Source organism: Manis pentadactyla, chromosome 15 (assembly GCF_030020395.1).
Source record: "Manis pentadactyla isolate mManPen7 chromosome 15, mManPen7.hap1, whole genome shotgun sequence".
Classification (NCBI taxonomy): domain Eukaryota; kingdom Metazoa; phylum Chordata; class Mammalia; order Pholidota; family Manidae; genus Manis; species Manis pentadactyla.
The window spans coordinates 62,379,337-62,405,198 of NC_080033.1; the positions used below are offsets into that span (position 1 = coordinate 62,379,337).

At 37.8% G+C, this 25,862-nt stretch overlaps 1 protein-coding gene across 3 annotated transcripts in view; it reads left to right on the top strand.

Moving 5' to 3' along the window:
• CNTNAP4 (contactin associated protein family member 4) overlaps nt 1-25,862 on the top strand; it is a 258,054-nt gene that overhangs the window by 119,573 nt on the left and 112,619 nt on the right. For 2 of the 3 annotated variants that reach the window (XM_036909317.2, XM_057492932.1), the window contains exons 4-7: nt 4,453-4,600; nt 21,122-21,325; nt 22,140-22,324; nt 23,616-23,759. In XM_036909317.2, the coding sequence (XP_036765212.2) occupies nt 4,453-4,600; nt 21,122-21,325; nt 22,140-22,324; nt 23,616-23,759 (681 nt within the window). Of the gene's footprint in view, nt 1-4,452; nt 4,601-21,121; nt 21,326-22,139; nt 22,325-23,615; nt 23,760-25,862 lie in introns of those variants that run through there. The other variant, XM_036909318.2, reaches the window with a different exon arrangement.

The following is a 25,862-nucleotide window of genomic DNA, read 5'->3' on the forward strand; positions in this document are numbered from 1 at the left end:
ATTGAGTTTTAAAATCATCAAATCTCGGAGAAAATAAAAACAAAATTCATATTTTTTAATTTTTATCAGACCCATCACCTTAATTTTACTTATAGATATTTCATTTATTTGATGATACAGTGGCATATTCTTTTACATTCTGTGTCTATTAGGAGGTTATTGAATGCAAGAGTCCTATTGATTATTGAACATGTATCTTTTATTTTTATTCTACTCCAATAATTTTGAGAAATGTAAAGTTTAATAGAATAAGCCTTCTGTGTATAAAAGTCAACTGGTAGACCTGTGACCCAGTTGAGCAAAGTTAGAGCAATCTAAGTTACTCTCAAATGTGTCAGAGATTTTGAATATATATTATGAGAAAATAGGGAAATAAGCTCCAGATAAAATACCAAGTTTCCTCTAGGGCTAACTGTTTGCTTTCCTATTCTGCTAGAATGAGGTCTATTGATGGCTTGGCTTAAATTATGGGCTTTGGAGTCAGAAAATCCTGGAATTAAATCCTTTCCCTGCCATTTTCTAGCTGTGTGGCTTTAGGCACATAACCTTTATAATTTTCATTATCCTCAGTTTTAAAGTGAATACAAAATGACTACTTCACAGGGTTGATGCAAATATTAGAGCCACATGTAATGTATTTCTGCTGTACAGTCTGACTCAGAGACACAGACTTTCGTGTTGGAGACACGTAGGTTAATAACTGGAACACGCTTGCTCCTTATTTCTTTCTTTGGAAGTCGGCCATGTGAACTCTTCTCCTAAAATCTTTCCTGTCTCTGAAAAGTTTTGAGATAATGCAGGGAGGGAAAAAAGAGTGTGGTTAATCCACAAGCCAGAAGAATTTTCAAACAGTAAGCCAAAGACCAAAAGCACAAATTAGCTGGATGCACATTAGAACTTCAGATTCTAGGTACCCACCCACAGATTTAGTACATGAGGTACAGGATCTAGAAATCTGTGTTTCTCAGCAGCACCTCAAGTAATTCTGACCTACACTAACGTTCAGGATCTATAAAGGGAGGCATAAGCATTCAACTAACAGAATTATTTTTTTCAAAAGAGGTATTTCAATCCATGCATTCCTTTTTGAATTGTGATGGTATGAAGAAAATCTCCACAGCAAATTAAGGAATGGCTCCTAGGCAAAGAGAACACATTTGAAACGTGATAGTAAGCATAGGACTTTTCATTTATAAGCTAATATAACATCAATGCCATGCCTCATTCACAAACATTCTGAAAAAATTCCCATTAAATATTAATTTCCACAGCAGAATCTTTGTTATGTATTGCAAAAACTACAAATGGAGCAAAACAATACAAATATTATTGTTCAATGTAATATATTTAACTAATAGTAAAGGTACATATTTTCCCAATGACATTGATACTGAAGTTAGCTAAGGTGCCGGAGCCCTAGCACATGTTTCTGCCGGCTCTGTCTCTGTACATACTTTCTGTGTCTACAAACTGCTTTATTTACTGATCATAAAGTTAACTCATGCTCATTAAAAAACCCATGTATGACTGAAATGTGCTAAAAATCCCATATCCCCTGCTTCACAATTCCTCACTTTTTGTAAGAAAAAAACATATGCCAGGATATTTTTATTATGTATACAAACTAAAATCGTATTTCTTCTTTATGTTCTCAAAATTCAAATAACTCATAAATGGATCAGATTAAATGTGGAAGGTTGTTATTTGTAGACCTCCCCATTCCACTTAGCTGCCTGTTGCCACGATCACTATGCATCTTTTCTCCCAATCCCTGAAGATGCTGAGGTCGTTGCAGTGGTATCTATCTGAATCTATGAACTTCCATTAATTTTGAAAATATGTGAAATCTTCTGGAGGGTTATCTAATTCATCATCCAGCTGTTCACTGCAAGAAATCCTAATTAGGGGTTGTATTGGCCAGTAGCACCGAGGAAAACAGAACCATGAGAGGGTTTGATTAGGATTGAGTATCTATAGATCAGGTTCTCAACCGTGGATGCACATTACCCTGATTTGGAGAGTCTGTAAACACACACACACACACACACACACACACACACACACACACAAATGACCAGTGTATGAAATTTTGGCCAGTGAAATAGAATGGAACTTTCTGGAATGGTCTGGTTATGAGTCCAAATATCAGTATAAGTATGTGTCCACATGTTCTCCTATTTGTGTCCTGGGAACAATACCTAGGAATGTGGGCCTGATAGGTTGGACGCTAGATGGCTATCCTTGTCATGGGAGATTCAGTGCATACTTGCGCATTTGCATTTGACATGTTTTGAGAGGTCCTGCAATTGAGAAATGTGTTGAACTTTGCCATGTTTTATTTTTGAGTCCAGTCTTTCCCAAACATACACATCCTACAAACATTTTACTGAGAACCACTTTGAACCAAGCCACATTCTAGGTACTATGCATGGAGGCAGTAAAGGTCCTTGCTTTAATGGAGCTTGTCTTCTGGTAGGATAAAATACATGAACAAACAATAATCAAATAAAAGAAGACTCTTCAGTCATGAGGAGTGAAGAAAATAAAACAGGAAGGTAAGGTACGGGGGTGCCAGGAACACTACTACAGGAGCTGTGATCTGAAAGGGCCTGTGTTTGATGGTAATATTTTGACAAGAGGACAAGAAGAGTTGTTGTGTAAAGCTCCCAAGGAAAAAACTTTTGGAGTTGAATGGACATCTGGTGCAAAGGCCCTGAGTTCAGGGAGATCTGGTATGGTTACAGCATAATGGAGAATGTTGCCGAATACTGTGGAAGTTTGATAAAGAGTTTGGATTGGTTCTAAGTGGGAAAGGAAGCAGTGGGATGATGTGGTTTAATTTACCTTTAAAAATCTGCTTGCTCAGAGGGCTAGAGATTAGGGATGTGGATGGGGATGGTGACAGGGAATGGAAGAATAAAAAAGATGAGGAAGAGGCCTTTGAGATAGTTCTGGTGAGATAATGCTTCGTTGAACTGGGTGGTCATAGCTGAGATGAGGAGATGCCCTGATTCAGGGTCTAATTTGCAAGTGTCCCCACAGAACTGCCTGTGGTGTGTGAGCCTGGGAATTGGATGTATGGGGTGTTGATGGGGTGGCGGCAGGAGGTAGGGAATTGGCTGATGAGGAAAATTAAGTCAAATTAATTTGACTAATGAAACACCCAGCCCCTGCTTTCAAAAAATGTATTAAAAAATATTTTGGTAATTGCTGGTTAAAGGATATTTGTGAAGTAGAAATAAAAGTAGGCAAATGAGGAGATTCTCTGGGTATTTTATTCCTAATGCCTCTGCCTTTGTCTTATGTAATCTACATGAACTTGACCTTCTTTGTTGATCCAGTCATGGTTAACAGGGCCTCATAAGCCTGAATAGATAGTAGCAGTAGCCCTTATTTACTCCTACATATGCTGATTGTTACAGTTAAAAAGAAAGAAAGCAGGAGGTGGAGGAGCAAGGGGAGAAAGAGAAGAAGAAATAAAATTAAATATAAATTATTGAGAACAGCTTCTGTTTCACCCTAACCTTTCCATATATGAAGCCTTCCTGTATGTCATGTGGGAGGAAATAAAAGCTACTAGACGTCAGGCACTATAATATGTGGGTTTTGTAGGGGGGCTATGTGTTGGATGGATGCATCCTGACGTTGTGGAAAGAACATAGCTCCTGATCTTGCCAGACGATAGTTTTACAAACACCAGAGGGTCTTTTTTTTTTTTTTATCAACCTTCCTGACCTTAAATTTCCTCATCTGCAATTTGTGCCAGGTTAGCATCATTTCTGAGGTCTTTCTAGCTTTTAAATTCTAGAGTCTGTAAGTCTAATTATAGGTCCTTTCAAGTTGTTAGTGCTTCCAATTTCCCTTAACAACTTTTTTAATAACGGGTGCTTTTATTTTATTATTTTTTTATTGACTAAATCTGGTGTGTGACAGTGTTAATATGGGGATCTGGCTATGAGGTTTAACAGCCCTGTTACCAGAGTGTAGTTGTGACTTGAACATTTTGTTTGTATTAATGAGTAAGATGAGAAAGTGAAACAACAGGAACACGTCATAACTTCTTACTCATCAATGATGTGAGCAAATCCTTTGCTGAGTCAGATCCTGGTTTTGGAATACTGAAAGTTTGTCTCAATTTTTGGGGCTCATAATGTAAATAACTTTTGTTTAATTTGTACCTTATAGAAACAAACTTTATTGAGGGTATCATAGTGGAAAGCTGGCTTAATGCGGATGATGGGATTTAAACTACTCAACGTTAAGAAAAACTGAGGCAATAGTAACTTCTGTACATGTAAAGATATTACAGCATAAATGTTAATGTAACTTTCTTAAAGGGGGCCATTTTATAGTAAATAAGCTCATCAAACATTATTCATTGACATCATAGGTGACAAGATGACGCAGATATTCTCTAGATACACTGATTTCCTTCTTTCCCTTTTCTTGTAGGGTTTTCCAGGAAATGCAAATGCAGACAGTGTTGTGTACTACAGACTCCAGCCTTCTATCAAAGCCAGATTTCTGCGCTTCATCCCTTTAGAATGGAACCCTAAGGGCAGAATTGGAATGCGGATAGAGGTGTTCGGATGTGCATATAGTAAGTGTTTGTTTACCCAAAGCACTGAAACAAATAGAAATCAAAGGAGGTGTTTTAAAAGCCAACCTACACACTGAAATTGACTTTATAGTTAGAGAAAGAGATATAAAACAGGAATGATTTTTGCAGAAAGCTTTTTTTTTTGGTGCCCATACATGTCAATATTAACTTAGCATTTAGATTTTATATTTTAAGTCAGAAATGGAACATTTAATAGATAGATCCATATATAGATAGATACAGATGTGTGTATAGACATATGTGAGTCCATTTATCCAAACCCAATATTACTGACTAGACTCTAACTTTCAAATATTTGAACTTTCCCTCATGGACTATATTTGATGATGTTTCATTTAGGCACCCTGAATTTAATAAAAGAGACAGTGTTCCATTTAGTATAACCAATCACCTCTTAGAAAACCAAAGAATGTTCTAAAAATAATATTCTATGTATCTCACTTATAAACATGCTATGCCTTCGGCATAAATTCATAAAAAGGGTAAAGACCTCTGCCAAAATATAAAATGTGTTTGAAATACTGTCACATAAAGAAAGATAGAAACCACAGATTTCACTTAGTCTCCTTTTAATGAGGCATTTTATTATATCTTTTTGTGGGGCAGGGGCCCAGGAGTTATTGATAGCCCACCTCAAGCCACACCATCCTGCCTAGATGGTTCTTTTATTATAGAACGAGTTAGTTAACATGATCCACATTTGTCTGATGAGCAGCCTGAGGTTTAGAGAGATACAGTAATTTGCACAGCATCTCACAACTAGTACCTGGAAGATTCTGGAAAAGAACCCAGGAGTTTCATTTTCACTACAGCAGTATTCCTCTGGTAAACCTTCATTTTTTAGCCACTAAAGCTTTTTTCAGACATGCTTTACCGCTTTGTGATGTAAGTCAAGTTAGGTTCCAGTTTACTTACATGAAAGGAATGCATGCCTTACAGTGGGCGGGCAACCTGTTGAAGTTGTCGGAGAGACCACGGCACACAGATCGCACGGGTCTCCTGCGTACTTGGTGACATTCCTAACGTGCTGCTTTCCCGGTCAGATATAATGGGTGCACCTTCTGTTAGGGCCTACGGGATAGTAATAATAGTCTTAATATCAGTGGTAATAATAATTATATAATTTAATATAAAAATATGTTAAGTAATATAATCAGTAGTAATATATAATTACATATAATAATAAGAAATAATAGTATGAATTTTCATAATTTTCGGAATTTTTCTTGAGGGCTTAGTATATATCTGGCACTATATTACACAGCTAGTTTATAATTCCAAAAACAGCCCAGATAAATATTATTAGAGAATATTCCATTCTCCCGCTTTGCAAATGATGAAGCTGAGGCTTTAAGAGGGTGACTTGCTGCATCCCCACGGGGAGGAAGTGGCAGAGGTGGGTTTGCAGCCGCGTCTGCCAGGCCCCAGAGGCCAAGCTCACGCTCACACTCGCTCCAGCTGGTGAACCGCGGCCAAGAGCCACGGGCCCCTTACCTCTCACCATCTGCCCAACTTACTGCTGGCCCTCTTGGCTTCGACAACTCAGCTTAGCTGTTCCTGTTATGTGTTAGCTCCTCCCTCCCAAACTTATCACACTTAAGTAAAATCATCCTCGGAAAAAAAAAAATCCCACCCAAATTGCAGTTCCAGAACACAGAGTCCAGACAGTCATTCTTAACTCTAAGTCTTTGCATGGGAGAGTTTAGCAAAGTCCATGGCACATGATGGACAATCAGCAAGACAAACTTCAAAAATGCTTCATATTTGTAGTTACATTCTCTGCTTATTCAGAGCACCCACCTTGTAAAATATTTATTTATCACGGTATTAGACCAGCTAATAGCTAATGAGCACTTACTCTGTGTCAGACACGGTTTTTATAGACATTCTCATTTAAGCCTAAAAGTTACCCATCTAATAGAGTCTTAGAAATATTAAGTAATTTTCTCAGTAGTACACACTTAATACACATTCAACCTAGGATGTAAATTCAACATTAGTTTAATAAGACCATTTTTGCTATTTTTCTAAAACGAGAGCACCATGCATACTGTCCCCATGGGGCTGCCAAGGGACAGGCCCCTTTGAGTTCTCTGCTGCCATGTGCTTGATGGCAACTCGAGGCTCCTCCCACTGGCACTGGTCTGCAGTCCTGGGGAACGTTCTTTCTGTGTGACTTTCTGCTTCCTTGGAGGGAGCATATTGGCCATGTATTTAGTCAGTCTTTCCTCATTGACCCATGGTTGAATTAGCAGTACTAGAAATGCACATGATTTTAAACTCAAACATAAACACAAATGGTGAACTGATATGACAGGATTCAATGTAAAATGGCTATTGTATAATTTTGGATAAAAAAAGTAATAAACGTCATGGAAAAATACTCTCATCGATTACCTAAAATAACTTCAGAATCAGTTGAGTTTAAGTGCCTAGCAGGAATATACTTGACCAAATTGACTTTAATTCCTCAATTACACCCAAGTCACATTCATATTCTCTACCTGTTCATAGCGGCAGCCTTGCAGAATATTAATTTATGAAAGCATGATACTATATAGCCATCATTTATTGAATAGTAAATATGTGGCAGATACTATCCTTTCTAGGTATTTTCTGATTTAGTCCTAACAACACAGTGGAGTAGGTGCATGAATCTTCCCGTTGTAAGCAGGAGTAAGAGGGGACAAGCAGAACTTGTGCTGAATGAGCCCTATGGTTTGCTCTGGGTTGCCTGGTGCAGAAATAGCAGGGACCACCCACCGCCCCATCCTCAGAAGGAGGAGCTGCAGGCACCACTCTCAGCACAAGGACCCAGCTGCAAGATTTTGCCTGCAACTCCCCTGAGTAGCTCAGATCCATGATCAGACTGGATTTTCTCTAGACATACAAGGCCATTGTCCTACAACCCCTGTGAAGAGGAACAGTGGTTTGGGAGGCAGGGGGATGGCAGAGTCTCTCCCTGGAACACAGTCACGTGATGCCCATCCATTCTGGCAACTACGTGAGCTTCACGTGAGCTTGGAAGGTCCGGTGGGCTGTGTGCCACCTGCCAGCCTGTGTGTCCACACCACCTACACCACGTTACTAAGACGCTTGGGGGAGTTTGCCAGAGCTACTCTCTCAAGAGTGGTGTATATACCAAGGGGCTTCCAGTCTCCTGACCTGGGAGAAGGTGAACCTTAGAGAAATTAGGAACTTTGTCCAGGACTACACAACCTGGTAGATCAAGGATTGAAAATCAGATCTATTCCTTTCCAAAGTCTTGACAACTATATGAATCATATATACATTCACCATTTAAGTATTTACTGACACTTGCTGAAAGAGAACCCTACTAGGTATTGGGTGTAGGGAGAAACTCTAAAATAATATGTGTATATTTTTTATAAATATGGGGATTATCATATATACTTTTTTTTGGCATCCTAATCCTAGGTTCATTCAACACAATCCTTTCACTCTCTACAACAAAGCACAAACACATCATATAAAATGCTGCATAGTTACAAAACTGCGAGCAGAAAATTTATAGTACTGACTGTTCAAAAAAAGCCAAAAAGCAATATACGCATTGCCAAGGTAACCTGCAAGACCACCATAAATAAAAGCCACAGCAGGGGGGTGCCCTGATAGCCTTGCACAGCTGACTCTCAACTGGCTCAGCAATTTCAGAGAGAGAGAAAGGGAGATCGGGGTGTAGGAGCATGTACATGAATATGTGTAAAGACAGAACCATTTATGCCACTTGCGTGGGGTGTGGGCATTGGAGGTCACAAGAGGCAGTGTCATTAAAATTGTACAAACTCAATGCAAAATATTGTAGCGTGAGTGTAGGGTATGAGAATAAAGTGACCGATAAATTGAGATTCATGCATGAGTTTATAGCAATAGGTTCTGAAACTAAGATGGTATTTTCACATGGGAAGCTGGGAGGATAGTTCAAATAGGAGAAGAGGTAGACCGTAGTCATGCCCAGGGACAAGGATTGCTTGGAGGATTTGTTTGTTTCTGAGAATGGGCACTCAGACCGAAGTGAGGGGTTGCAGATTGGAAGGTTAAGTCTCGAAGCAGCAATTCAGTTAGGGCTCTTCTGAGCTAATTTGTGCAAGTGACTGTGGGGCCTCAAACCAGAGGACCAGCAGCAGGAGGGACGGATCTCCTGTCTTGAATCAGACTCCATGTATTGAGGATATTGAATCAGGAGAGCTTAGTGATTGTGTGCGAGGGACGCTGAGTCAATAGATTTGAACAACTGTCTGGAAGGTGGTGCTACTTACTGGGTGGTGGCGTTGAGGATAAGTGAGTTCTGAAAGAGTACAGGAGAGATAATCAACTCCATTGCTAACTCACAGAATTCACGTGTCTGTGAAATATGGAGGGTTGGGACTCTAAACTGTCTGGGTTGAAGATATATAATTGAAACCTATGCAAGTATTATTGTTATTAAATCATAACATTTCCACTTACTGCATTACTGTTAATAATAAAGTATAAAGTGCTATGTGTGGACAGTTACTTGTGTCTTTGAAAAGCAGAAACACATTTCTATCATAATTAAAGCAGGTCCTTTGTACTATTTCTCAGGTAAGGTGCATTTTTATGCCAGGCCCCCTTGTGCCTAATACATATGTTTGCTGAGGTTATAGATGCAAGCTGGTCCTGTGAATATGGCAGGACAAGTGGTTTTTTCAAGAACCACACATGCTTTTATTGCCTTCTATCCCAATGAGTTAGAGCAGTAATTTGTAATGAAGGAGCATCAACTGAATGGAGAATCCATATCAAAGAGCATGTTCTACTTTTATGTCAGTAAACTTGAAGTTCTTTCCTAAGGAATGAGAAGTAGAAGCTAAATTTTATGGGTTCAAAGGGAAAGTAGAAATTTCAGATGTCTTGGCCATAGCCTCTGTGAACATGTTTACAGAGCTAGACAGGAGATGTAGGTGAGGAAGTAACCTGTAGAAGAAAGAAAAAGAAAAGAACTTCTTTGATGGTACAGTAATGCTACTCTACTGAATGTGCCAAAGGAGGGTAAACAGCGGTAAACAAAGGCAGAGAATGGAAAATAACTGGGTGAAAGTGATTGTGTCTGAGATGTCCTCAGCAAGTGGCAATTAAGCCACAGAAGATAATGTTCTTTAATTGTGGATGAATTGCTGTGATAATTGCTCTCAGTATAAATACTAAGCTCCTTTTCTCTAGTTTTTGTGTAAAGATCCTCCTTCTCAACGGAGTGAGAGCACCCAACTGCCCAGCCGTCCTGAACTTTGACCTGCCATGACTTCATGGTTTTTCCAGACAGGATCTCTGCATGATATCTGGGGCAATTGCCAACACATCCAGCCTTCATTCCTCTACCTAGATAATGCTTTACTCATCACCTTTTCTCAGCATAGAAACCACTGCTTCTGACAAGTTCTCTGACACCCCACATTTAGGTCAGAGGGCATTTCCACCTGCTCCTGGAACAGCCGTTCTGCTTCTGATCCTATCACGCACACGTTGTACTATAGTGTTATGGGCTGGCCTTTTTCCTTCCTAGTCTTCTGGAGGGATGAATGAATGAATGGAGGCGGGTTGGTGCCTAGGAAGGCTTTTTTCATCATCTCAGGGTCATATTCAGCATGTGAAAGATCAGGTGTAAACTACGGGAGGATGAGTGAGAAGCTGGGAAGATAAGAAATAAATAGATGTGCTAAACTATAGGGTTTATTTGCTTAAATGCAGACTGTTTAAGAGAGAATTGTGGGTACTATTTAATAAATGGGAGTAAATCAATAATTGTAAAACATGTTAATGTTTAAAAATAGGAATTGCATTTTGTAATGTAAAACACTGAAAGTTAGAACTACTTAGATCAGTAGATTTCATTTTTACAAAATTGATAGGAAATTTAAGAAAATTGATAGGAAATTTAAGAAAATTGAGAAGTGCAAATATTCACCTGGATGGGAAAGAAAAAATGACAGAGGGCTAGACAATACTCTTCTGTCTCTTCAGCATGCTGATCTTCCCTAACACATGACTGGTTAGGGAAAAAAGTGAAAAGCAGAAAATTTGTTACTAGATTTACTATCAAGAATTGTCATAATTGAATTCAATACCTGTTTTTTAAGCAACTCCCACGTTAACTGCTAAAAAACTTGACCAAGTTGAATTAAATCCAGTCCCTGCTCTCAGGCTGTTTATCAACTAAATAGTGTAGCTGAGGAATCCTATTTTGTGTTGTTGGCCTAAGACCAAAGATGATAAATTCTAATTCTTTGCAAAGTGTATAGTCTTAAGATTTTAATGTGATGACAAGTGAAGTTATATGAAAATTAAGGTTAGCTATTATAATACCAGAAAATAAGGAAACTCTGAAAACCCTCCAGGATTGTGTTAAAAGAACTCAGAGCTAAAGCGGGGGCTTAGATTCTGGTGGAAACCGACCCAAAATGGAAATACTGTAGCATCAGTAGGATAGCAACTGCAGTGCTGAAACATATTGAAATGTTTAAGTGAAGGGCTCATGACAATACCAAAATCAAATCTGATTGGTTACCTATGAGAGATATTAAGAGACAAACTCATTATTTTGAGAACTAATAAATGAAGGAAAACACTGAGCATTTATCTTACTTTTCCTATGTAATCTGTACTTCAAGGTAACCAAATAGGAGATGAGAGGGAATTTCTCTTTAAAGATATATTCCAGGTAATACATAAAGAAGGAATAATAGAATTGGTATATACCCATTTTGAAATCCTAAATAATTTAAAGCAAATCAGTTGTTATAAACGTTCACAAATAGAGAGATGATTCATTTTTTGGTACTGGTTCTAGCAGAGTCACATTTATTGAACTATCTTATTGCCCATAGCAATTATAATTGCTGGATGAAATGATGAAATATAGCCATTAAAAAAATCTGCTTCAGGGCCCTGAAGTTCAACTCAAAACAGGCAGAACTTTGAGAAGATTTGATTCTTGAGAGAAGGAGAGCAAATCTGGGGAGATTCACATTTAACTGACTTTTTCCTGAAAACATATCCAAGTTTGCAGGGCATCATGCCCAAGCAGAAAGGAGTCAGATTTTCCAGGACTGGGGAGGCAGAGGTCAGAGTTCAGGGTTGCCAGAGAGGCTGGAAATTTAGGGTGGCATACTGAAAAGGAGGGATTTTGACAAGGAGAGCTGCAACCCCTGTATGAAAATTCCCTTTAAATCCTTGGCTGATTCAAGTTCTTAAGAATCCAGCGTCCGCCTCATGCTGGGAAGAACATCTTTGGAGGTCAAGTCCTGCCAGCTCAGAGGGGCTTGTTAAATACCTTGAGCTTCTAACTGAAAAGCCAGAAGGGCATTCATTGCCTTAGGAGTAGAGACCAGTCTCGGGTTCACTTGTATCCTAGCATGGAGGACAAAACGAAATGACCTGCTCCTCCGAAACCTGGAACGAAGCTTTCACGGGGTCAGGTGCTCTGCCGGCCCTGAACTCCCTGTGCACCGCCTCATCTACCTCCTGCCCGCGCCACCCATTCCTCCCCAGTCTCTCCCCACCTCCCAGCTCCCCTTTTCCGCCCCCCCTACTCATCCCCTTCTCTTCCCCATGTCCTCCTTCTTTCCTGACCCTAGATGCTTATATAGGTGGTCAGCCACTCAGTTTGAATAGCACTTCCTCAGAGATCTCATCCCTAATTGACAACCCAGTTTAGATCTGTCTGTTCAAAGCTCCATAAAACCCTGTCCTTCCCTCTCATATTCTCCTTATAATGTGTGGAATGTCTGCATGTGGGATGAGTTGCCTGATGTCTTCCTTTCCCTTCCGACTGGGGGATCCACGCGGACAGCATGTGTTCACGGTCGCAGCACCAGCTCCCACGGCAGGACTGGGCACAGTCAATGTTCAGTAACTAACTTTTTGTTAAATGGAATAATTAAGAAAAACATCTGATTAGCCACAATGTAAACCAAAAAATGAATAAATACGTAAAAATCACGAACTTATTATACTCATACAATAGCAGTTGATGAAAGGAGAAATATCTCTGAGACGGACATATAAGATTTCACATGTTTGTTATTATTAAAATGATAAAAAGAGCCTGAAATATTTCATAAATGCTGAGGCATTTCGAGACTTAATTTGATACCCACAGCTTCTTTTGTATAGTATGAGAGGTTGGAATTATTCTCCACATGTTCCAAATAAGGAAATTGAGAATCAACATTTTGGTGACTGCAGTGACATTACAAAAGTTATGAATAAATATTAGAAACAGAAATACAACTTACATTCCCTAATGACACACTCAAGTGTCCTCAATGTAGTAGATATTTACGAACTTAAAAATCTATTTAAAAGGTTAATTTCGATTGATATATAGCTGGCAGCGAGCATGTTTATTTCCATTATCTCCTGGAGTGTTGTCAGTGACCTTAACTCCGTCTATTTAAAGCCATGATAGTAAAGCCCCCTTTGCCCTGTGGTTGTAGGCAGCACTTGATCCTGTGCCTTCTTCCGTTTCACTGTATTAATTTTAGTTGTTTCAAACTTAAGAGTCCCTTAAATCATTGTTCTTTTATGCTACTATGCAAAAATAGTACAACCTATTTCCTGTTGATTTCTCGAATGCTTGGTTTCTCCTCTCCATCTCTTTAAAATCTACTTCAGTAATGCAGATCTCAAGTGCCTATCCATCATGCTATTGCTTTAATATTTCACTGTATAATAGTTTGATAATGACTCAGTCTGATTTATGTTTCTTAGAAGTCAGAATTGGGCTACTATTTCTTTAGAAATTCATAGGTGGTGGTTTTCAAATAAGTAAACAGTATGACCAGTGTTGAAGACTTGACTTCATTTCACTGGGAGGAGTTCGGTCCATTGCTTTTTCCCTAGCACTGTTTTTCTATTTATATTTTTGGGGTGATTGCCAAAGAATTAATAGGAGTAAATGCTCTTGTCTTTTTCAAGAACTCTTTCATGACCTTCAATAAAGTCCATTTCTATTATTCAAGTATTTGTTTTCCAGTTCACACACTTTCTATTCCAGTTTTTTAAAGTTTCTTTGTCAACTGACCTCATCAATAATGTGATGATTCATAATTTAACTCACAGAATCAACTTTTCCCCGAAACATCTTTCAGGGACAAGTTGTTACCACCTCCACAATTTTTCTGCAAATATCACCTGCAGTATAAATAAATAAAACATACTCATTTTCCATGGCACAATTCTTTATGCAAGGTTGTTCATTTTCAGAGAATAGGTTTCTGTAACTGTCTTGTTTTTCTGGTCAGACAACCCTCATGTTGTCATTGTCCTAGGTGTGGCTCTCAGAGATTCTAATTTGGTGGACAAAAAGCAGAGCCCAGGATATTTCTAGAGATCCCTCGTCATTTGATTCCACCATGGCAGGGCCATAGGGCTCAATTTAAGAAAGCATGTTTTTGGATATGTTTCTCTTAGTCATCCAATGTGGGGCAGGGGGGACATGGCTTTTTCAAATGGCAATCTCTCATATTTTGGGGAGCCTCAAACTTCTGGAGCAGGGATAGGATGCAGGGGTGAGGGAAGGATACCAGGTCAAGTAGAAGTTATTATATGGAGGCATGTGCTTGCTTGTGAATATGCAGAGGTGGAATAACACATCTGCTGCCCACAGAGGGAAAGCCCTTCTGCAGTTTAGTTGTAATCCTTTTCTGAGGCTGCGTGGATCAACTCCTCCTGCACATGTTAGAAATCATTTGGGACCCAGCCCCGATGCAGAAGCGAAGCTCTGAGAACTGGTGTGATTAATCTCATCTCAGGGGTGTGTGTCCTCCCATTAGAATGTAAGCTCCCTGAAAAAAAAAAAAAACATGCCTTGTTTTTATGCACTGCTGTATTTCCACTGTATTCACAGGGAGCTCTCCGTAAATACGTGCTGTAGGAAGGAGAGCGGAATGCACGTTTCAGCAAACCACTTCTGACACCATAGCCTGAAAAAAATTTGAATATTTTCTATCGGAAAAATCTTAATTTCAAGGGAGATTGTATTTCTGAATCATGCAGATACAGCAGACTGTACCTCTTTCCCGGGGTCACAGGGAGAATTGACATGGGCATCAGGCCCACAGTCTTTGTGAGTCTCTCCTTTCCTTGATTCCTGCTGTGAATGAGAAGATCTGGGAATGGACGTATTCACTGAGGTGGACTCAGGTCGCTGACAATTGCCGTGGCAATAACTGACAGAGAAGAAGCTATAGAACCCACAGATGGCTTAAAATCATGCCTGCTGCCTAACCTGGCATTCATACTGATAATTGAACATTTCTTGTGCACTTCAGAAATTCATTATTTTTTAAAGAGTCTATCTTTAAAAATAAATACACCAAATGTATTTATCAAACTATTTTTGCTCTACATCTTTCTCTGCCCAATATTCTAACAGTAAATAATAGCATGAGCGTTTGAAATAGTTGACATAATGTTTAACATGTGTTCTAATTATGTGCCAGTAACTCTTCCAAAAATTTTGCACACATATATTCATACAATTGTTCTATAAAGGATATACTATTATTATTTCCATGTTACAGATAAGGGAACATGTTACAGATAATGTAACAGCATGTTACATTTTGACTTACTATGTTAGAGAGAATAATGCCCTCTACCTGTATATATGTTACATTATGATATAAGCTTTGTACAGATGTGATTAAATTAAGGGTTGTGAGGTGGAGAGATTATCCTGGATTATCCAGTGGACCAGTGCAATCACAAGCATCCTTATAAGAGAGAGGTGGCAGGGTCACGTCAGAGGAGGAGATAGGACTATGAAAGCAGAAATGAGAGAGAGAGAGAGAGAAGGACGGGGGAAGAGAGGTTCAAAGATGCTGTGATGCTGGCCTGGGATGTGAAGGAAGGAGCCAGGAACCAAGGAATGCAGATGGTCCCTAGAAGCTGGACAGGAAGAGAAACGGATTATCTTCCAGAAACTTCAGAAGGAAGGCAGTGCTTGCCAACATCTTGATTTTAGGACTTCTGAATTCTAAGACTGTAAGATAATCAGTTGTGTTGTTTGCATGACCAAGTTGGGGGTCATTTGTTTCAGCAGTGATAGGAAACTCATGCACTTGGGGGAAGATTCAAGCCCACATGGACCAGCTGCCTTAACTACTCAGCTAAACCAGAATATACACTATTAAGAGTGGTGCAAAAGGGCAATAGACTAAGAGGAGATGAATGAGTCAGAACAATTTGCAACTTTTAACTAGAAAATTAGAGTTCATGCCCTCCCTGTGGTGAGCCAGGGTATGACAGGGCCTTGTTATTAATATCGATAATAATCCAATCATTAAAATATAACTTCAGTTAATAAGCATACTAATGAACACATTTAAAATTAGAAAAATAATTCTTCCTTTCAATCAAGTAATATGTCTCCTCCTAGACATCATTAGTCTATAGGTTCTTCAGTGCCATGAATTTGGTTAACTTCTGACTTTCAGTTTTTACTGTGGTGAATTTTCTAATACCTCTACTTTTCCCCTTTAACTGTGTACAAAAGATCCTTTTCCCTAAAATGTATGACAAAAGAGGAATAAATTGTGACATTGACTGTTAATATAAATATTAATGTTACTTTGGATGCTTAATTTAATGTTTCTAAAATTGGATTCATTTCATTCATGGTGCATGCTTACCTTAGCCCGTTTAAAGATTAGTTTCAGTATCAAGGAATATTGTTATGCATCATCTGAACTTTCTTTTGGGAGAATGTATTTGCATTGGCAGTGTTTTCTTAAGGGTTCAAAAATCTGAATGTCTTTGTGGAATAATGAAAATAAATTCATCCCGAACATTACTGGCAATGGCTAAGACTTGAAATGTTGCTTCCCCAATCAGTGATGTGAAGCCCGAGTGTACTTTTTAAGTTGGCAGTGTTGAAAGTAAAATTTCCAAAAACATAAAAACATGACCTTTATTCAAGTATAGAATTAACACATAGTAAAGATGTAATTGATTCATTGGAGAAGAAATCAGAAGGCTGATAAAGCTGGCTCAAAGAAAATTCAAGAGACTGAGTATCAGAATGCAAAGAGCATGTTGGATCACTGTTACTAGGCTAAGTACTCAAATAGTTATGTCCAATAGGGCAAAAAAGCCGTAACCTTTGGGGATGTATTTTCTACCTGAGAGAAATCATTTGCATCTCTACTGGGAAAAAAAATCTATAAATTGACTTGTAATTTCACAGTCTGATCCAAATGTGTAATAAATAGTAAATCTGACATTTATTAATTTATACAGAATTAAATAATCTTTAGATGGTCCTGTTAGAAAATGGTCCGGTATGACACTGAAAGGATATGAAGTTATTCCTTTGATTTATCTCCAGGTTCTGCAATTTTTAACAGTTGTAAGATCATTTCCAGGCGCGACCATATACCTCTGTCTCCCGCCGGTATCCTTGGAGAGCTAGATGCTTATATTGAATTCAAAACATCTTCCTCTCTCTTTCCATCCTCCCTCTCAAAAGATCAGTTTTTTTTAGGTAGTTCCAGGTGGTTATATGATAGCTATATGTGTCAGAACACAGTGTTTTGTAATTATTGTTTAAAATTATATGCTATTTTTTATATCAGATATGTTGTGTAAATAGCTTTTTTTAATAAGAGTGACTTAATTGAGAACAATTTTAAGTGAGTTTTCTATCTTAAGTGTTATGGTTAGGAGTAATCCTGAATTTTTTTCTTTTGTGAGAATCCTTGTGTATGTGTATTGTGCATATGTAACTTGAAGTTTTCCTGTACTGACCTTGTACTCACATTCTGAGTTACATACATACGTGTTTTTTCCCTGGAGGCCACGCACAGGAAATCGCTCACATACGCATGAAATCTGTGATATGGTTGTAGCGAGTTTGTTGATTCTTTGATTTACTCCTTTCTTGTTTTCGGGCCTGTTTTCAAGGCAACCCCACTGTCCCTGCCCCTTCCTTCCTCTGAGAGGCAGATTGCTGACTGTCACCATATATTTTCAGCAGTCCCTAGAGATTCCTGTCAGGACCGTGACTATGAAGGAGAGGACGTTCGGAGAATGTCTAGGCCTCCTGGAATTAGGGGTTCTAAGACTAGATAAATTCTAGTTTATGGGGACAGTATAGGATCTGCAAATGGTGGAGAATAGAAAGATAACCGATTACCATCTGCTTGGGCCTCAGGTTACTAGATCTGGAACTCTAGCTGCTTTAACTGAAGTTTTCTGGAATCTTGATCAGAATACCTGGTACAGTCTCTAATAGTTTTACGAAATTGTTTTTTCACTTGCTGATTATTGTCCATCTTCCTTGAATGTAAGCCCCATGAGGGCAGGGGCTGTGTTGATGCTACTCACTCGCTAACCTCAGCATCTGTCACACTGCCTCAGGTACAGTGGGCTAAGTAAATCTTTGTTGAATGGATGCATCAAATTACTTAGTGTTATACCCTTGAAGTAAGCAGACAAGCATAGGTAAGAGTGAAAGAAAATGGCAAGTGGCTTCAGTGTAAGAGATGCAGTGCTACACCATTGCTTTAGGCATCCATTGTCTGGTAAGTTAGTCACTACCCCATTTTGCTGATGTAAACAGTCCAGGCACAAAAGCTTTAGGTGCCATGAAAGGTTAATATGACCATAATAATGTCATAATAGCAATGGTGACGAAGAGAAGAAAAGAAACAGTAGGCTAAAGTAACAGGCCAACCCTTTACTGGAAAACATTCTCTTTGTAGTTAATTCCAAAAACAAACTTTATCTGAAATAAAGTCATTCTTATGATGGTTGCCTTTGAGCAATACATTAACTCAGAGATAACTGCATTGCTCCAAATGTGTCAGCATTTAAAGTCTGTCTTATTGGAATTTTTCTTAATTTATTGTAACCTAATAATCAGAGAACACATTATTTGTATTTGACGCAGAGTTATGTTTTTACCATGCACATTCATTCAGCTATATAACAAGGAGTAATTGTTCAGTTAGCATTATTCTTTCTACAGAATGCAATGTTTATTCATATGCACTTGGTGAATGAATTCTTTATAAGCACATTAACAAGATGTGGAAAAAGCAAACCTCGGAATTTTCAAAAGATAGTTGCATGACGTAGTTGAAAACATTTTCAGGGGGTGGTGAATATAAATGACTCACATCAAATACAGTGGCTAATCTGAGTGAAATGTATATTTGGGCGCCCAAGTAGCTGTAGTAGTTTCGTCAAATGAAACAGGATGAGTAAACTGTCGCCATCTCACTGACTGGGAAAAGTCAACTAACCAGTTGAAAAATGACTTCCTATTTTATTGGGTTTCTCTAACCTCTTCATTTATTGCATAAATGTGCTCTCAAGTGTGATTGCCTTTAAAAACATCCGTGATTTATGAAATTTACAAAACACTGCTAGACTCTCTGAGTATTATCAGGTTTTGTGTGTGTGTGTGTGTGTGTGTGTGTGTGTGTCTTGTTCAAGGGTGCAACTGATTTTGACAGATGTACTGTTACGTTACTGGTAGAACATGACATCTGTTTTCAAATGAACCGAATAAAAGTGATCTTGACCATGAGTAGATAAGACACTACCAGAAAGCTGAAAAAACATGTCAGTGTCACAGTTTTGACATGAATGTAACAAAGCAGCCCTTATAATATTAAATGGATGTCTTGCCAGCAGTGCCCTTGAGACAGAAAATAGTATTGCTCTTAAACACTATTACTTAGACACAAAAATAATAAACCAAAAAACCCGGCAAGGTCAGTTTAATGTTTTTACACAAAGGTGGTATTTGATGAGTTTGATATATGTGTGTGTATGTGTTTGTGGATTTCTTATGTATAACACGTATGAAAGAATTTTGAGATATCAAAACACTTTTTCAGGAGCTAAAAACTATTGAACATCAACACTTAAAGAACACCATTAAAAAATATTGATCATGATGTGTGATCAAAACCGAAAGTTTCTGTGATGACTGCCCTTGCACTGTTCACCATGTAAGAACTTATTCACTATGTAAGACCTTGTTCACCATGTAAGAACTTATTTATTATGCTTCAGAAGATTGGAGACTGTTGAGATATAGGCTTGGGGTTGATTAATGACTGTGCATTGAGTCCCCTATACAGAATTTTATTGTTGTTAACAACCATTTGATCAATAAATATGAGAGATGCCCTCTCAAAAAAAATTATATTGATCATGAAATATGCAGAGTGGTTTCTGGATATGGATTATGACCTTTTTCCTAATTTTATTCTCCTTTTTTATGGATTGAGAAGAAACAGCCTCCAGTAATATAAGAGAAAATTAAGAATACATTTTAAAATGTACTTCTAGATAATGAATTTATTTTTTTTTACTGAGGATGTAATGCATATTTTTAAAATTTATTTATTTTTAATTAAAATTTTTTTTTGTTTTGGTATCATTAATATACAGCTATATGAACAACACTGTCATTACTAGATTCCCTCCATTATCAAGTCCCACCACATACCCCATTACAGTTACTGCCCATCAGCGTTGTAAGATGCTATAGAATCACTACGTGTCTTCTCTGTGCTATACTGCCTTCCCTGTGCCCACCCCCCTACATTATGTCTGCTAATCATAATGCGCCTTAATTCCCTTATCCCTCCCTTCCCACGCATCCTCCCCAGTCCCTTTCCCTTTGGTAACTGTTAGTCCATTCTTGGGTTCTGTGAGTCTGCTGCTGTTTTGGTCCTTCAGTTTTTGCTTTGTTGTTATACTCCACAGATGAGTGAAATCATTTGGTACTTGTGTTTCTCTGCCTGGCTTATTTCACTGAGCATAATATCCTCTAGCTCCATCCATGTTGTTGCAAATGGTAGGATTTGTTTCTTATGGCTGAGTAATCTTCCATTGTGTATATGTACCACATCTTCTTTATCCATTCATCTACTGATGGACACTTAGGCTGCTTCCATTTCTTGGCTATTGTAAATAGTGCTGCAATAAACATAGGGGTGCATATGTCTTTTTCAAACTGGGTTTCTGCATTCTTAGTGTAAATTCCTAGGAGTAGAATTCCTGGGTTAAATAGTATTTCTATTTTTAGTTTTTTGAGGAACCTCCATACTGCTTTCCACAATGGTGGAACTAATTTATATTCCTACCAGCAGTGTAGGAGGGTTCCCCTTTCTCTACATCCTCACCAACATTTGTTGTTTGTCTTTTGGATGTTGGCCATTCTAACTGGTGTGAGGTAATATCTCACTGTGGTTTTAATTTGCATTTCTCTGTAGATCATGAATTTTTGTAAATAAGTTAGTAAAGACTAGAATGGAGTCAATCCCAGGTAATGGGAGGGTGTTAGATATTTGGTGGTTTTATTTTCCCTTATGACTGGCTTAGAGCTGAACTACTCATGTCTATGTGTATATATAATGCTATCTCTCTATATATATACTAAAATGCTCTAATGAAAAGCATATTCATCCTTAGAATGACTTTTAACATCTTTGTCTCTAGGATCAGAGGTGGTAGATTTTGATGGAAGAAGTTCCCTTCTCTACAGATTTGATAAAAAGTCCCTGAGCCCAATAAAAGATACTATTTCTTTGAAATTCAAAACTATGCAGAGTGATGGGATTATACTCCATGGGGAAGGGCAAAATGGAGATCACATTACACTGGAATTAAGAAGAGGAAAACTTTTTTTACTTATTAATTCAGGTAAACTAGCTGATGAAGTACTTGAAAACCTGATCATTTAGATATTACTTCAGTGACTGCATTCTTTTATAGCTTATCTTATAATAATTAAAGGGACTTATTTCCAGATTCAAGGGCTTATATGTATATACCAATATTGCACTTTTATGTAAAAATGGTTCCTATTTTGCAAATTGTACAGGACCCTCATTTGATGTGTTTTACACAGTGCCAATTGAACTACACTGCTATTTTCAAGCATTGTGAAGAAAGGGATAGGCCATTGAAAAATATTGAGGTCATAAAAACAATGAGGTTGTAGCAAAGATAAGATTTACATAAAAAATGAGTGTGTGGTAGGTACAACACAATTAACAGTGGAGAAACTGCAACAAGGATGAGAGAATATTATATTCAGACTTCAAGTAATTCCACACTATTGTTGTTTTGTTTTTGGTATTCTTTTATTGAAGTGTCATCGATATATATTACTGAATTGGTTTCACATATACAACATAGAGATTCAACAGTTATATCCACTGTTAATTCCTCACCCAGCTAGAGTAGTTGCTGTCTGTCAACACAGAAAGATGTTACAGAGCTATAGACTATATACTCTATGCTGCATTTTCATCCCTGTGATTAATTTATATGATGACTGAGATTTTGTGCCTCTTTATACCCTTCACCTGTTTTACTCCCACACTAGTGTTTGTATGGAATGCACAAAAAGAGATTGTGATTATTTTAAGAGTTGAGATGCTGGTCCACAAAAGGGAATTTTTAAAAATTTTTAACTGAGAGTAATGGTGGTGGTGTTTTGTTTTATTCTAAGGTGAAGCTAAACTGCCCTCTACTCACGCCCTGATCAATCTCACCCTGGGCAGCCTCCTGGACGATCAACACTGGCATTCCGTGCTCATCCAGCGCTTGGGCCGGCAGGTCAACTTCACGGTGGATGAGCATAGGCACCATTTCCACGCCCAGGGCGAGTTCCGTTACCTGGATCTTGACTATGAGGTGTGATGGTTACATTTCATTTAATACAGGCATATCGTGTTTTCTCATGCTTTGCTTTATTGTGCTTTGCAGATACTGGTTTATTTTTACAAATTGAAGGTTTGTGGCACCTCTGCATGCAACAGGTCTATTGCCTCAATTTTTTTCCTATAGCATTTGCTCACTTTGTATCTCCGTGTTACACTTTGGTAATTCTCACAGTATTTCAAGCTTTTTTATTGTTACCATGTCTGTTATGGTGATCTGTGATCAGTGATAACAATTAGCTGAAAGCTAGGGTGCTGGTTAGCATTTTTTATCAATGAAGTATTTTTTAATTAAGGTATGTACATAGTTGTTAAAGATATAATGCCATTGCACATTTAAAGGACTAGAGTATAGTATAAACATAACTTTTCAATACAGTGGAAGACCAAAAAATTCATCTGATTCACTTTATTGAGATACTCACTTTATTGCAGTGGTCTGGAACTGAGCCCACAATATCTCCCAGGTATGCTTGTACAGATTCTGTGATGTATATGTGGTGTAGCCATGCAAAAGAAAATATGCTGCAGAAAACCTACCCTGTGGTTCTAGAGTAAATCAAATTCCTGGTGAAGTGTTTCCCAAAGTGATCTTACAATACGCGATTTAGTCATATACTACTGAAGCTTCTTCGTTTTTTTGGCAATATTTTAATTTGTTATTATAGAGAGAGGTCATCTTTTTTTTTACCTGCAATGTGTAGTCATAGATCATCTCATGTAGGAAATCTCCAAGAAGAGGTCTCATTACCAGAAGTAAATATGGAATGTGTTGCATGGTTTTTCTGAGCCATGGGGTACCCTTGAACAGTGTAGATATATGGAGAGGATATAGGTATGAGTAGATTAATGAGTTCATTAGCAGTTGATTCAAATGTACAAATACAGTGTGTGCCAGAAATGTATATAATATAGAATGCTATTATAATTGGTTATATTATTAAACAGATTTACTATGGATATGAGGATGGATTTTTATTCATCAACCAATAAGTATCAAATCCAGGTGTGATTAAGAACTTGTAAGGATAAAGCTTTCGTGTAAATGAAAACTGAATGCATATAAATTTGTTTTAAAATCTGCATCTTAATTTTTTAAAAATTTCCATACAAAATTAATAATACAGCAGTGTGGGGTGATAAACAATCGATCTCTCTGTGATGATTACAGCTATACTTGCTATCATTTTAATGATTAGAAGTTACTTAAGCAGATTATCAGAAAATCACTAAACAATATTATTGATGCCATTTTTCTTTCTAAGATCAGCTTTGGAGGGATTCCAGCACATGGAAAACCAATGTCATTCCCCCATAAAAATTTTCATGGGTGTTTAGAAAATCTTTATTATAATGGAGTGGATATCATTGATTTGGCCAAGCAACAGAATCCACAGATCACTGCTATGGTAAGACAGACTTTATGTGAATGAATGAGTAAAGCTATGTGGCCTTCCACAGAACAAAGTTGCTCCATTTTAGAATCCCATATGCTAAGGTGTTCTAGAGATTACTCTTATTCTTTAAAAATTTTTCTCTGTTTGGCAATATACACATAAGGGATTAGTTCTATCTCAAGGAATTAAAAATCACAGGGCATGATTATTTTCATACAAAGTAAAGCAGTCTTTTTTTTTTATAGTTGATAATGTAATTTTGTTGTGATATTATTACTCCCAAGGGAATAATTTCTTTTGCTCTGTGATTTCCTTAATAAGCTATTCCCTAACAAACTCTCTAAATAAGCATACCGAGTTCCTGGAGTCAGATAACATTCATGTGTATTAGAGAGGCATTTGAAAAACTTGTGTTTTGCCATGGTCATTCATAACAAATAAAAGAAACTAATAGGCTGTCACAACAGTGCAGCTGCCAGTCTGTCCCAGTAAGCAGTGTTGGTCAGGCTGCATTCTAATCTAATTCTGTGAGAATGTGGCAGAATTTAAATGTAACTGTGTTGGTCAGGGATCAGTTGGGGAAGCAGCACCACTGGGAGTTTTGTGAACAAGGGATCTGTTTTAGGGCTTGGATCTTAACAACTGTCAGACTCCACTGGGAAGTGGAAGCCAGCTGGCAGGGAGAAGAGATGGAGCAGAGAGGAAAGGCAAGACAGGCTAGAACACACCAGCACCTTTCTGGTCCTCCTTCCCTGTGTTTTATCACTCACACACAAACCTTCGGAGGAACTGGCTGACATTTCACTTCTGACTCAGATATCACACAAGCTCTCTTTTTGGCTAGAATCAGACAAGAAAAGGGATTCTGGGAAACATGATTTCCAGCTTAATCAGCTTCTTGACAGAAAAGCAGACATATATATTCACTAGACAACAATTTTTAAATAGTTCAAAATTCAAAATATGTTCACTTAAGCTCATAGTGTGTCAGCAAATCCCAGATCAGATCACAAGACTATTTATTGTTTACAAAATACGTTATTCCTAATTCTCTGTGTGAACTTGTAGTACTTACAAGAGGAGACCATTCAGCAAGATTCTGAGTTCTTTTTAATAGAAAGAAAATTAAAATATTATAGTCAGATGTGTGTGTTTCACAGATGTGTGACTTTCCAGGAATTACTTGCACAGCTAACACGCACTTTTCATTGGCAAGAGGATTTGCTGCTTGCAGGGCGGCAGGCAGCTGTCCAAAGGCAGCCAAGCCCTGAACCGCAGCTGGTAAAATGTTTCCATTTTTACTAGGTTTGTTAGTCTTATAATTGCCTTTACATTATGGGTCAGTGTCGTTTACTCTTCAGCTTTTCTTGTTTCATTCATTGGAATAAGGTGTTTGTCCACAGATGAAAGCTAATTCACTTTGAGCAGAACTACAGTATAGCCAAATGTTTTTGCTTAACCAAAATCAAATGGTCTAATGCCAATGTGTATCCTTCTAAATAATGCTGATTTCATGGACTTATTAAATCCATTTTTGGAAAATTTGTTTAGAGGTTGTTTTCAGGAACAATGAGAACATCCATCTTCATTTCTGAAGTGTGTTAAGGAACATGCTTAATTATTTCTAAATAATTCAGACCTTAAAGATTTTAAAAATCTTTAACTATATATTTTACTCTAATAGCAAGGTAATTTTTCATGTACATTCTTTTGATGAAAATTTATGCAATTCTAAATTCTAATGTTTCTTGAAGATCTATTTTAAACAATTAGAAGGGATATAATACATGTAAATGTGATGGTGAAGGCAAAATGATAAGAAGACAAGATTTTTTTAAAAATGGAATGTAAGTGGTACATTGTACGTTGTAGTGTCCAGTGTAAAACCTAAAAAAAGAAAAAAAGGAAAAAAGGAAAAATGCACAGAAGATATGAACAGAACATTCAGGAATGCAAGTCCAAAAAAGCAACAAACTCAGGGAACAGGCTCAGTATCACCATAGGTAAATGCAAGATAAATAAGAATGATATGTCACTATGGTGATTTGTCATTGAACTTGTGTAAATTTAGGAGCTCTGCAATACTCTTGCTGAGGAGGTGGGATGAGAATATTC